The sequence below is a fragment of the Phacochoerus africanus genome, chromosome 11 (assembly GCF_016906955.1).
Source record: "Phacochoerus africanus isolate WHEZ1 chromosome 11, ROS_Pafr_v1, whole genome shotgun sequence".
Lineage (NCBI taxonomy): Eukaryota > Metazoa > Chordata > Mammalia > Artiodactyla > Suidae > Phacochoerus > Phacochoerus africanus.
This window is the reverse complement of record NC_062554.1, coordinates 32,035,376-32,049,070: the sequence shown is the minus strand read 5'-3', so window position 1 is coordinate 32,049,070 and position 13,695 is coordinate 32,035,376. Positions and strand designations below refer to the sequence as shown.

General features: G+C 37.0%; 1 protein-coding gene across 2 annotated transcripts in view; it reads left to right on the top strand.

The window, feature by feature from the left end:
* TRPC6 (transient receptor potential cation channel subfamily C member 6) overlaps positions 1 to 13,695 on the top strand; it is a 104,930-nt gene that overhangs the window by 55,466 nt on the left and 35,769 nt on the right. For both annotated transcript variants that reach the window (XM_047752592.1, XM_047752591.1), the window contains one exon: positions 5,484 to 6,258. In XM_047752592.1, coding sequence (XP_047608548.1) covers positions 5,484 to 6,258 — 775 coding nt within the window. The remainder of the gene's footprint in view (positions 1 to 5,483; positions 6,259 to 13,695) is intronic.

Genomic DNA, 13,695 nt, shown 5'->3' with positions numbered 1-13,695 from the left:
CACATTTAACTGCTTGTAACTGCTTCTTCCTTGTGCCCATGCTGGCCTAAGCCTATACTGTCCTATACCTGGGTAACCTGCCCTAGGCTGTGGTGCCATGTTGGATTTCCCAAGCTTCTGCCAACACATTCCTAGTCTTATCCAATTCAGGTGTTCTTTTTCCTGCCTGGAATCTGCATTATACAGAAGTTATCTGTGGGAAACTTTGCTTATGTAAACACACAGGACTATGATGGCTGTTGATAATAAAAGCAAAGTGTTTAAACCTCTTTCTTTGATGAAATAAAAGAAAATAAAAGTTTATGTCTTGTATTGCACATAAACTTTTTAATATTTCCAAGAGTACTGTGTCAAAATAGATCAAAGAAAGAAGAAGAAAGGAAGAAGGAAGACCTGATACATGAAATAAATTAAACCATAAGCTGAAGGCTGAAAGGACATAATGAAATTTCAGACTTAGTTATTTTACAGAAAGTAAAGTTTCTGTAACTGTTTGATTATTTACTCATGTTTCCATTATCTCACCTAGTTTGGGTTCTAATTTATACAAACAAGATATCAACTGGTAATAACAATAAACAAAGATATTTTTCAGTCACACTTTTGCTGGCTCCCAACTAAAAGTGACAAACAGTTCAGGCTTCTATCATTTTGCTTCTCAGAGTAGTAAGGCAGTGGTGTGATGGAGTGTGACTGATCAAATAGAAAGTTGGTATTTGATGAAATTAGAGGAGTCCATGGGGAAAATCAAAGCTAATTGAATCAAAATAAAGAATTGTCTTGTTGAAATTAATGAATAGTAATGAATAGTGAACATGGGTGGTTATGCTCTATGTGCAGTGTCAAGGGTGGACAGAGAGAGTGATAGAGGTGAGAAAATATTAACTCTGCCTTTAAGAACAAGAAAATCTCCACTTCTGGATCAGGGACCAGCATGGATGCCATTTTAAAATATGCATTTCAATTTTCTCCCTTCCCTATTGAGCTTGCTGCTTGCTTGAAATGAATGCCAGCTGTTATGTATGTACTCCAGGACACATTGTGGTTCAACCTACATGTTGTGTTCCTTTTGTTTTTTTGGTAGGGTTGTGTATCATAGTGATTTGCTGTTGGCTTAATAGAGAACAAACTGGCTTTGATTTTTATTCCTTTGACAAGAGAGGTTCATGCATCTGACATTATGTACGGAGTGCTTAATGGTGAGCCTTTCCACTAAGCACTGGGAATCCTGTGGTGCGTAAGTCAAAAGAGCCCCTGCTCTCATGGGAGGAAAGAAAACCACTCTTAATTGTTAATTGATCCCTCAATCCCAAAGGAAGGAACAGGAAAATGTGGCTAGAGATGAAGTAGAGAAAAAACAGCCTCATTATTATAAAATTAGAATAAAATTACTTTTATCATTCATCATCCTAAAGTAGTATGCAAAATTCCTAGTTGTATTGGTTGTAAATCTCTAAATACCACATCTAATTTTTCCCATGGATAATTGTGTATGTAATAAAATATACATTCTAGAATTTTCTTTATTTTCATCTTTCTGGGATGAATCTAAAATCTACTCTTGTGGCTCTTCCATGCTGCCTAGAATAGTTACATGCTATTTATGTTTTTGACATTTTGCTTTGGTAGAACTGTGCTTTATTTAAATGTTTTAAGGATTTTTGAAGCAAAAAATAAAAGTGAATAGCTAGATATCTAATATGGAGCTGAGTTTGTATAGGAGCAGTTCCATTTGATAAAAGCACATCATATCTGAACAGGATGTAGAGGAAATTACTGCACATGCTCTGGCCTCACACAGTCTATTTGACTCAGAAGCTAATTTGCGTTGCTGGCATTTTCAATAGAGATGGATTATTCCATCTCTCACTATCTGGGGTAACAGGCACTATTTTGCCAACAAAAAGAATCAGGAAAATGAGATATGTAAAAACTATTGCTTTTATAACTCAATCAGTGTTTGAGTACCAAGGGGGCAGTGGCTGGTTACACTCTTTCCTAGAACTAGTATTTATGTAGTGTGTTAAAACAAATTGTAAAAATCCAGGCTTGAAAATGTAGGTTACTAAAAATTCAGCCGTGCTAAATATGGCTAAAGGGAGAAGAAAACTCTTAATAAATATTTCTCTTAAATACAAGAGCCCACTTGGCGAAAGCATGCCCTTTAGCTGGAATGGAAGTATCTCTTTTGTTGACATAGTATTTTGGGCTGTTGTTCCTCTTTCTAACAGATGATTTTTCTTGGTTACATTTGCAGTCAATGTACAATTCTACAATCTAGTCTTGTAAAATCCATTCTCAGGTATATAATATAATCTAGCAACATCTAGTATCTTTCTTGAAAGGCTTCAAATGTTTGTCATTTTAAAAGCTGTTGGGCACATTTTGCTTTTGTGTTTGAAAGCCAAGGATTAAGCAGCACCACTTGTGACAAAATACTATACCTAGAGCCTTTTTTTGCTTCTTTAGGCAGCAGTTGGCAGCAGTTGGGGAAGTCAAGGAAACAGCAAACATGCATTTTGTTCTATCAATGTACAAATGCTTTCCTTTTATCTCATTACCCATGCAAGGAGTACTGCCTTCATTGAGCATGTGATAGCTATCTTCCTAAAACAGTCTTAAATGCCTTTATAAACATTCAGTATCTGGCTTTGCTGTTGACAGCATGCTAAAGAGATGATGACAATCCAGGCCTTTTTATAAAAACATATCTGAAATTTATGTCACTGCATCTGATTAAAATTTGTGCTATCAAGGATGAAGACAGGGGAAGCTTTAAAATTGAAGAAAACATTTTCTTTGAATATCTTTGCTGTTCTTCAAAAGGATGGAAGGTATAGGTATGAAAGCCGTAACAGTTTAGAAGGAAATAGGATATCTCCTTAGGATTAGTGGCTTGCTAGGACAAAACTTTTTTTTTTTTTTTTTTAGTTACACAAAAATCCTTCTTGTACTCCCAGTACTTTCACCTCACTTTTATAAACCCCCTGATCCTGGCCCTTTTCTCCTTTAATTTTAGTTTTTCTTTTTCAAATCATTTACCATGTTCAGCAGATGTCTCCCCTCCCCCTAATCTTTGAACTTCCTCTTATCTACACCAAAAACTATGGAAGGTAATATATTCAGAAGATAAGAAAGGAAGTGAAAGGCTAATGAGGTTATTAGAAGCCAGAAAAGTGACAGAAAAAGGGAAGAGGGGTCAAGATTTCAGAAGGAAGATGATAGATGGTTGCTCATGCAACAAATCTTGATGACCTCTTGTCTCTTCCACTTCATCCATCCTGTTAACTCAGAAATAATGCTGCTCTTCTAGAAACTCACCTCTAAGTCAAGAGTCACCTTTTTGCCAAAATCAACAGTAGATTCTGGCTGATTCTTATAGGAGAAAATTATATTCTCTTTGCAAAGATATTAAAAGTAATATTTATTTTTTTAAATGGAGAAGGATATCTACTAAGGATCACTAGTTATTTGAGAAAAAAATGAATATAAAATATAAAACAAACTTAAAAATTAAAAAATAAAAACCAACATGAAAAAGCAACTTAGGAGTAAATTCTCTGAAGTGTTCTGATCTGTGTTAGAATTTTTATCACTGATGTCCCCAGAAGTAGATAAGATACTATGTCTTTGAAAGCAGACAAGGGATTATGAAAAGAAATATTTGAAGAACAAAAGATGTTCTTAAAAATTAAAGATGTAATAGCAGAAAAGATTTTTCAAAAGATATGTACCACAGCTCAAGGATAAAGTAGAGGAAATATGCCAGGGTATAATGCAGAAAGATAAATAATTGAACATAAGAGAGAAAAGATAAGAAAACTAAAGGATAATTCCAGAATGTCCAACATCCAAAAAGAAGGAGTTCCAGAAATGAAGAATGCTGTAAACAAGAATAAAAATTATAAGAGAAATAAGTCAAAAATATTCTTCCAAAAAAAAGGGGATATACTTTTTCACATTAAAAGGTTTACTGAGTGCCCAGAATGATGGAGGAGAAGAGAGTCCCTTCAATTAAAGAAAACATCATGTACTTCTAGGGCCCCAGAGACAAAGATAATTTCCAGAATTGCACTCCTTGAGAGCTACTACCAAAAACTAGAATCTAACAGAACAGGGCTTTCAAAATTATTGTCACACTAAAATTCTCTACCCAGCCAAGCTACCAATTAAGTTTGAAGGTAGGACAAAGTCATTTTTAGACATAAAACATTTCAAGAAATTTATTTCCTTTGCCTGCTTTCTCAGTCAACTCCTGGGACATGAGCTCTATTCTCTAGGGAGGAAACTAAGAGGAAGATCTGGGATACAGAAAGCAAGGAATCCAACACAAAAGCAAAGCAAAGAGAATCCTTGGAATGATGCTAAGGATCATTCAAAGAGGAAGATTCAAAGACAACCTATGTTCACCAAGTCTACACAGCAACTGGTCCAGTTTAACAGAATAGAAGGTTACAGAGAGATCCCTCAAGAAGATAAGATTAAAAGACAACATGTAATATGTTGAAGGTTTAGAGAATATTTGTATTGATGGAGAAGACAGTTTTGTTGAATGTCATAAGTATATAGAACATTAAGCATATGGATACAGAAAGAGGATTTTTAATGACTGAGTTTCAGGACACAGGGAAGCAGCACCAGAAAAGATACCAGAGTATGATATATACTGCTTATCATAGCTATGGCTAATACATGTACTGTCAGAATGTAAATAGCTATCTAACAAGAGTTATAACTATACTGAAATGATAAGGGACCATGAAGCATGGTGTGTGTGTGTGTGTGTGTGTGTGTGTGTGTGTGTGTGAGAGAGAGAGAGAGAGAGAGAGAGAGAGACTCTCGCCTGACTCCCGCTATCCTTCCATTTTCAGCATGTCACCTTCTCCCAGAAGGTAGGTTAGATACTCTGTTTTAGGTCTCTCATGACAACCCAACAGCTGATAACAAGGTAAGGTGCTAATTGCCTGTTTCTCCCTTTGCACAGTAAGATTTATAAAGACAGAAATGATTCTCTTTTTCTAACCATTGTTTTTTCCAGACCTTATAGAATGCCTGACCCTGGCATAAGAGAGACTCAGTAAATACATGTTGACTTGAATGGATTTGCAGTTTTCCTCCTTTTTTATATTTTTACACTCTATGTCATAATGGTGACATTTGGGGGCTTTCTTATATCTACACCATCTGTGCTTGAAAGACACATGTTAATCTCTCTGTGAATGGCACAGAAAGATGATAGGAATTGTCAGAATCTCCACCCCAAATTAAAATGTCAAAATCTGCAAAGTGCCTGGCTTTCTAAAAGGAAAAGTTCTTGGAGTCCATTAACAAATAAATTCATCTTCCTTTGTATTATAGTTGGTCTGGAGATGATGAGGCAACATCTAACATACTTGAAGATTGCATTAGATGAGTAGCAGGTCACTGGACACACTAAAATGCCCTTAATATGATTTGTTCACAATCTTTCAATTTTATTACAGCCGAGGCAGTGACAATAGACTGGCGCACCGGCGGCAGACAGTTCTCCGTGAGAAAGGGAGAAGGCTAGCTAACCGAGGCCCAGCATACATGTTTAATGATCACTCAACAAGCCTATCTATTGAGGAGGAACGCTTTTTAGATGCAGCTGAATATGGCAACATCCCAGTGGTGAGGAAGATGTTAGAAGAATGCCTATCACTCAATGTTAACTGTGTGGATTACATGGGCCAGAACGCCCTGCAGCTGGCCGTGGCCAACGAGCATCTGGAAATTACAGAACTTCTCCTTAAGAAAGAAAACCTCTCTCGGGTTGGGGATGCTTTGCTTTTAGCTATTAGTAAAGGTTACGTGCGGATTGTGGAAGCCATTCTCAGTCATCCAGCTTTTGCTGAAGGCAAGCGATTAGCAACCAGCCCCAGTCAGTCTGAACTCCAGCAAGATGATTTTTATGCCTATGATGAAGATGGAACGCGGTTCTCCCATGATGTGACTCCAATCATCCTGGCTGCCCACTGCCAGGAGTATGAAATTGTGCACACCCTCTTGCGGAAGGGTGCTCGGATTGAACGGCCTCATGACTATTTCTGCAAGTGCAGCGAATGCAACCAGAAACAGAAGCATGACTCCTTCAGCCACTCCAGATCTAGAATTAATGCCTACAAAGGCCTGGCAAGCCCAGCTTACCTGTCATTGTCTAGTGAAGATCCAGTCATGACAGCTTTGGAGCTTAGCAATGAGCTGGCAGTGCTGGCCAACATTGAGAAAGAGTTCAAGGTAGGTCTTTTTTTCCCTTTTCTTTTTAGGTCACACCTGTGGCATATGGAAGTTTCTGGTCTAGAGGTTGAAGTGGAGCTGCAGTCGAGGGCTATATCTCAGTGTTCCCAACACCAGATCAGAGCTGCATCTGCCACCTACACCACAGCTTGTGGCAATGCCAGATCCTTAACCCACTGAGCCAGGCCAGGGGTCTAAACTGCATCCTCACAGAGACTATGTTGGGTTTTAAACTTGCTGAGCCACACTGGGAACTCCCAAGGTAGGGAGGTCTTTAATAAGTCACAACCAAGATGTATTTACAGGTTTCCACCATCTTCACACTCTGTTGGGTATGTAGACAGTAGGCAAACTTATACGTCTTTTAACACACACTCTTTATTTTAATTATTTATAGTAAAAAATTGTGATCACTATCATTTGGAGATGATCTACTGTACACTAGACATTTTACATTTTTGTTCAATCCTTATCATAACCTTGAGAAGATCTTAATTCCTTTTCAGGTGGAGAAATGGAGGTATAGAAAGGTAAGTAAGGCCCAAGATCTGTAACTGGTAAATGACAGAGCTGGGATCAGAATCCAGGGATGCTGTACTCTAGGAACCAGGTTCTTTCTCCTGTGAAACACTGTTTCTGTATTCAGGGCATGGTCAGCTATACTCACAGCTGCTGTTTAAGTCAGAAAGATGAATAAGGTAAAGGAAGTCAGTGTTTGATACATGCACAAATAAATATGGTATAAAGAGAAGTGAAACCACTAAACAGGGCTATAAGCAATGTCCTATAGCAGTCCAGAGAAAGTGGTATTTAATTCAGAGTAGGTTTCAAGGAAGTTACATGTAAGATGGTATTTCAGCCAAGATAACAGCCAAAGCAAAAGCTTATAGATTTGAAAGGAGTAGTCACTTAGAGGGGACTTTGATCAGTCTCTGAATAAAAGGCAGGTGAAAAGATACAGTGTTAGATGCTGCCATTGTCCGCATGCTTTGTGCTACATTTGGAGAGGATAAGATTTCAGATGCCCAGTGCAGGGTCTCTCTCTCTCTCTCTTTCTCTCTCTCTCTCTCTCTCTCACACACACACACACACACACACCCCTTTAAATTCCCTCCACGGGTCACCTGACCTGTCTTATAGTGCCCATCATGTTCTACTGTACATTCTTGTTATTTAGGGTGGACCTTTCTCCTTTACTCAGCCATACGCTACTCGGAATCAGGTCTGATTCATCAAATAAAGCACTTCACAAAGATAAACAATTAGTTTTATTTTCTCTATTCTCTATGCTGTTAGAAAGTGTGTCTTTACATTTCACGCCTTGGGGGGGATCTCTCCTGTGCAGTTTCTAGGTGCTCACCTGTCACTGAAAAAACTCCAGCATGGCATGTTTCCATCTGTCCTGGAGTCCTGTCTATCCAGGCAGGAAGGGGAAGGTAACTGGTGACTGGAACCCTCCAATGGCTCGCAGGATGAAGGATGGAGGCTTTCCTCTAACTACCTGGCATGTGAGGGTGCAGGACAGCCATACCATCTGTTACAGTGCTGTCTCACTCTTTCCTACTTCTCTACTCCCGGGAATCAGTGAGTCAAAGGACTCTGCTATCTTCACATTAGAGAAGTTTCTTCAAAATGTGATTAACATTTCTTAAATATTAACTTAAGGTTAATATTCAGATTTCTTTGAAGTCTGATTCAAAATTGTATTTAAATTTTATGAAATTTCATTGCTTAGGCTTCAGCATTTCTATTTCAGTTATGGCATCTTTCTTTACTCACCCCTTCTCCAAACCACTGAAGAATATTACATTCTTTATTCGTTCATTCATTCACTCGCCTACATCTTTTGAGCCCCTGAATTGTACCAAATATATCGGGGAGAGTTGAGAATGAGGATGCAGATGAAGCACAAACACAGACATTTCAGTCAGTACTCCTGCCCTCAGTTATTTTATAATCTAGATCCGTGTGTAGGAAGTATGTTATAAAGCATGACCTTGTGGGGTGAGGGGACAGGCAAGTGGGTCAAAGGTAAGAAGACTCACATCTAACCAGAACATGAAATTTTCATTGTCCCTTAATGCCTTGCAAGATGTGAAGTTCCCTTTAGGATTTTTAGGATTTAGGGATCCAGACATTCCTTTTTTTGTTCACCACACTTTTTTTTTTCTGCTCACATGTGTGAGGTATATGGATTAGGCACTTTCCCTCCATTCACGCGTGTTCTGTGTAGTTCCATTCTCTTTAGTAGTTTCCTAGAGCCTCTACTCCAGCTTACTTCTTAGTTAATGCCCTTTTCTCTGTGATGGTTTAAAAGGAAAAAAAGAATAAATCTTTCTTAAAACATAAATCTCTTTAATAGTATGTTACTCCTAATATCTTTAAAAAATCAGTTTCAAATTAAATTAGTTTACTATCAAGAGGGTAGCAGTTTAAAAAAAGTATGTCTCAGAATATACTTTTGTACTGCACAAGGAGAAAGGCTAGTTCTTGGCTTTTAATTTTTTTAAAGTTTTGTTGAAGTACAGTTGATTTACAATGTCATTATAATTTCTTCTGTACAACACAGTGATTCGGTTATAGATGTACATATACCCATTCTTTTTTAGACTCTTTTCCCACATAGACCATCACAGAATATTGGGTAGAGTTCCCTGCACTATACAGCAGGTCTTTTAAAAAAGTTGTTGACAAATATAAAACAAAAAGTCATAATGTTTCCCACTAGATATGATACAGTAAAACAAAAATTTCACTCTCCAGACTAGTTTGGTCCACAGAGGCAAGAACAGCCTCATATGAGGATGAGCCGCCATTGCTTTTGCGTGCAAACTCAGGGAAAGCACATCCTTCCACCACCGATGTGCTGTGATGCTAAACCTGTTCCCAGCATTTCACCCTCAGTATACAATAGGATGGGACCCAACAGGGCTAGAGAGATTGGTGTCTTGGGTGGGATTTCTTCCTAAGTCTATTTATCTACCCTTCAAACACAACTTCTCTTTTCTTACTTTAGTTTTTTGCATTTAAGATTTATTTTTTGTTTTTTTTAATTTTATTTTTACTACAGTATAGTTGATTTACAGTGTTGTGTCAATTTCTGTTGTACAGCAGAGTGACCCAGTCATATATATATATATATATATATATATATACACACACACGCACATTTTTTTTCTCATATTATCTTCCATCATATCTCCCAAGAATTTGGATAGAGTTCCCTGAGCTGTACTGTAGGACCTCACTACTTATCCATTCTAAATGTAATTGTTTGCATTTACCAACCACAAACTCGCCACCCATCCCAATTCCTCCCCCCTCCTCCTTGGCAACCACAAGTATGTTCTCTGTGTCTATAAGTGTATTTCTGTTTTGTAGATAGGTTCAATTGAGCCATATTTTAGATCCCATATATACATGATTTTATATGGTCTTTTTTATATATGTTTTTTATATATTTCTATTATGTGATTTTATTTATACCTTAATTTTTTTCTTACTTCATTTAGTATGAGAATCTCTAGTTGCATCCATGTTGATACAAATGATATTATTTTGTTCATTTTTATGACTGAGTTGTATTCCATTGCATATATATACCACAGCTTCTTAATCCATTCATCTGTCAATGAGCGTTTAGGTTGTTTCTATGTCTTGGCTATTGTGAATAGTGCTGTGATAAACATAGGGGTGCATGTATCTTTTTGAATGAAGGTTTTTTCTGGATATATGTCTGGGAGTGTAATTGCTGAGTGATATGTTAGTTCTACATTTAGTTTTCTGCAGAACTTTCATACTCTTTTTCATAGTGGTGGTACCAGTTTATATTCTTAAAAGAATACAGTTGGTCCTTCAACAACATGGGTTTGAAGTGTGCAGGTTCACTTATATATAGTTTATTTTCACTAAATGTTGACTATAGCACTATATGGTCCCAGGTTGGTTGAATCCATAGTTACAGAACTGCAGATACCGAGGGCCCACTGGAGAGTTACATGCTGATTTTCAGCTAAACAGAGGATCAGCACCTCAAACCTCTACATTGTTCAAGAGTCAAGTGTATATGATCATGTAGGAAATAATAATATAAAAATTAAGGAAATTTTTAAATTAATTTCTAAGTTTGCCACAAAAAAATAAACACTGATACTGCAAACACACCAGCACATATCCTTCATGTCCTATTTTTAGGAGTCAAGCCCCTTAGAGTCTCAGGAAACAAAGATTAGAGGCTGGACCAGCTGAGGCCTGGGCTGCCTCACAGGGACCTGAGAGATTGTATTGGCCACAAGCAATCCTCTCTGCTCATGGTCTTCAAATTCTTTTGCTTACTTTTCACCTGAAAGACATTTGAAAATTTCTGCACTCATTTGCACATTTTAAAATTGACATCTAGAATTGTTACTTTGAGATTGAAATGTTTTTAAGAGAGATAATTTCTGCATGATGTAAATATTGTCATCTAAAAGTAAAATTCTTACATTGCTCCTTCAAATGTATCTGCGGGCCTCTAAGTACTATGATTCTATGCTCCCCATCACCTATTTTAAAAATAAGTGAACAACCTCCTCTTTTAACATTAAGAATAGCTACATCTTTCTTTTTCTCCTTGAACTTATGTTTCCATTCCAGATTCCTCCACAAAAGTGATTCCTAATATAAGAGCTTTTTATTGAATGTCTCTTATAAATCACCCTATTACATATGTATTATATATAATATATATTATATGATGTATTTGTAACATATGCATATACATGCATATGTGAAATCCTAGAATTTATTTTACTTCCTGTAATTGTCTATTTTGGTATTCAAAATGTTCTGGAAAGAGTTACCATTGCATTTATTAGCAGTATATTTGTTTAAAATTACATAAAATTGAACATAATTTTTCAAAATAACAAATATATATGAATTTTGAAAGATAAATTTTAAATGTATGACACAGTTCTTATTGGACATGAATTTTTAGTGGAATTAATCATGTTCATGCTTTTATTATGCATTTAGTGAAAGAAAAAGTTATAGCCTGGTAAAAATAATAGCAGCCAGCATATTATTTATTTAATTTTTGGTAAGATATATAAATTATTAAAAAATTTATGGAACAGATTTAAAAGAGAGTTGATTATAGTGGAATGTTTCTTGAGATTTGATAACTGCCTTAATAAATTACCCACATTTAATCTGAAAGAAAACACATTAAAATTTTTATCCATGTGTTTTAGCCAATATCCTAGAAAAAGTGTGAGTCCTAGAAACCATTCCAAGTCACATTAGAAAGAATAATCCTCATTAACCTTTTCTGCCTTGCCCATTCAAGATGTCTTTCTTTCAAGCTAATAATACATCCAAAAGGTGAGTATTAAGAATAGTTTAAAAGAATTTCTTGTATTTAAATACATGAAAAAGTGATTTGGAATAATTCATAAAACTCAAAAATAGTACATTTCCTCCTTCCCCTTTGCTCTGGACCCCTGCCCTATGCTTCTGCAGGCTGCTTAGCAGACAAGTGACACCATTATCACCATGCTAAGGTCTGATAGCAGTCATACTGCCTTTCTGTAACAAAAACCAATTTTTATCTCAGTTGGTTTCTTAGAAGATAATTCTTTTTCGAACAATGCCAGGCAATTTTGAACATCTTGAATGTCAGAACATAGAAAAGGTTTGAAAACAGACACAGGAGAGAATCCTCCCCTTTCTCAAAGCCAATGGCAGAGGCATCTGGTGTTTAGCTACCAACCCTGAGGAGGACATGAAGGATCTGGAAAAGCTTCAGAAGGGCTAGTACTTATCCCCATCTCAAGCATGTACCAAACAATAAGAATTCCCTTGTAGTGAGTTATACTCTAACTGTATGATATAGCAGCATTTACGTCCTCGTTGTTTAGTAGCAGAGCAAGAATTCAAAGGTATGTTTTATACCCAGTCATGTTCCTTTCTCATCATCACTCAACAAAAGTTTTGATTACCTACTGTGTGCCACACGTTGTGCTTGGATGTGAGGACTCAAAGGTGAGCAAGATACAGTCCTGTTCTGAAGGGTATTTGAGTCTATTCAAGAGAAGCAGATGCATAAACAAATGCAGTAAAGTGTATGAGTCTGTTTGTTCCTGCCTTTGAATTTCCTATCAGTTTAAATAGATGGGCAGAGAAAAAGCTATTCTGGCAAAAATTTTCCATCTAAGTAAGGCAAGTCAGCAGTTGGGGAGGGAAGTTACACGCAGCAGTTTGCATTCTGAGAGGCCTTAGCCCCTGAAGTGCCTGTTTACCTTCATCGTTGCTTTTCAAGTTTCCTAGCTGCCATGGGACCTGAGAATTTCTATGCACAGGGAAGAATAAAAACTGGTTATCAAACAGTGCATTAGGTTAAATCAGTAGCCACTGCTGTGACAACCATTAACGCAAAAGTCAGTAGCATGGATATATCTTGAAAAATGTTTGTCTTTAATTCCTGTTTGAAATTGTGTCTCACCCCTTTTTACCTTTTCTTTAGATACTGTATGATTACCTTTTATGTCCCTCACAACCCCCCATAGTAGGTGTCATATAAATGCTTGTTAATCATCCTCACATTGGCTATGACAGGGCTCAGGGCTCAACATGCCATTTAGTGACAGTTATTCTGAAGAGCAGGAAAGTCCTAGAGTTAGTCATAATCCCAAGAAGCATGACTGGTTAAGTCGACCTCTAGGTAATGATATTCCATACTTTTTTCTCTTCAAGTACAATCTCATGTTACAAAATTGGCTGCCTCAGTGAGAGAGAGGTATCTATTACAGCACTGGTTGCTGAATATTTGTTGAATGAATGAAGGAAGGAATAATTGTTTTATTTTCCATACATTTAAGTAATACCCAGTGTTGATGCAAAACTAATAAACTATACATGTTAGGAATCAAAAAGAATTTTATTTGAACCAAATTGAGGATTATAGCCTAGAAGACAGCCTCTCAGATTATTCTGAGGAACTGCTCTGGAACTGCATGATTTTTAGCACTGTTTTATATCTTGTCAGAATGAAGAACATTAGACAAGTAAGGGATATAGTCCTTCAAGTTTAAAAAAAAAAAAAAGATTAGCATGTGCACAGGGAGTCAGTGTGGTCTTGGCACCCGGGAAGGGAGTGTTATCATTGAAAGAGTACCAGCATTGACCTCCCAGGAAGAGAGGCATTAAATGTGTATTTTTAACATGGACATTCTTTACTTATGGTCAATGCAGCCTTTTCTCTTTATTTCTTGTCTTTTTGTGACCACACCTGCAGCATATGGAAGTCCTAGCCAGTAGACAAATTGGAGCAAATGCAACCTTTACCACAGCTTGCGGCCAATGCCAGATCCTTAATCCACTGAGCGAGGCCAGGAATTGAACCCACATCTTTACGGAGACAACATTAGGTCCTTAACCTACTGAGCCACAACAGGA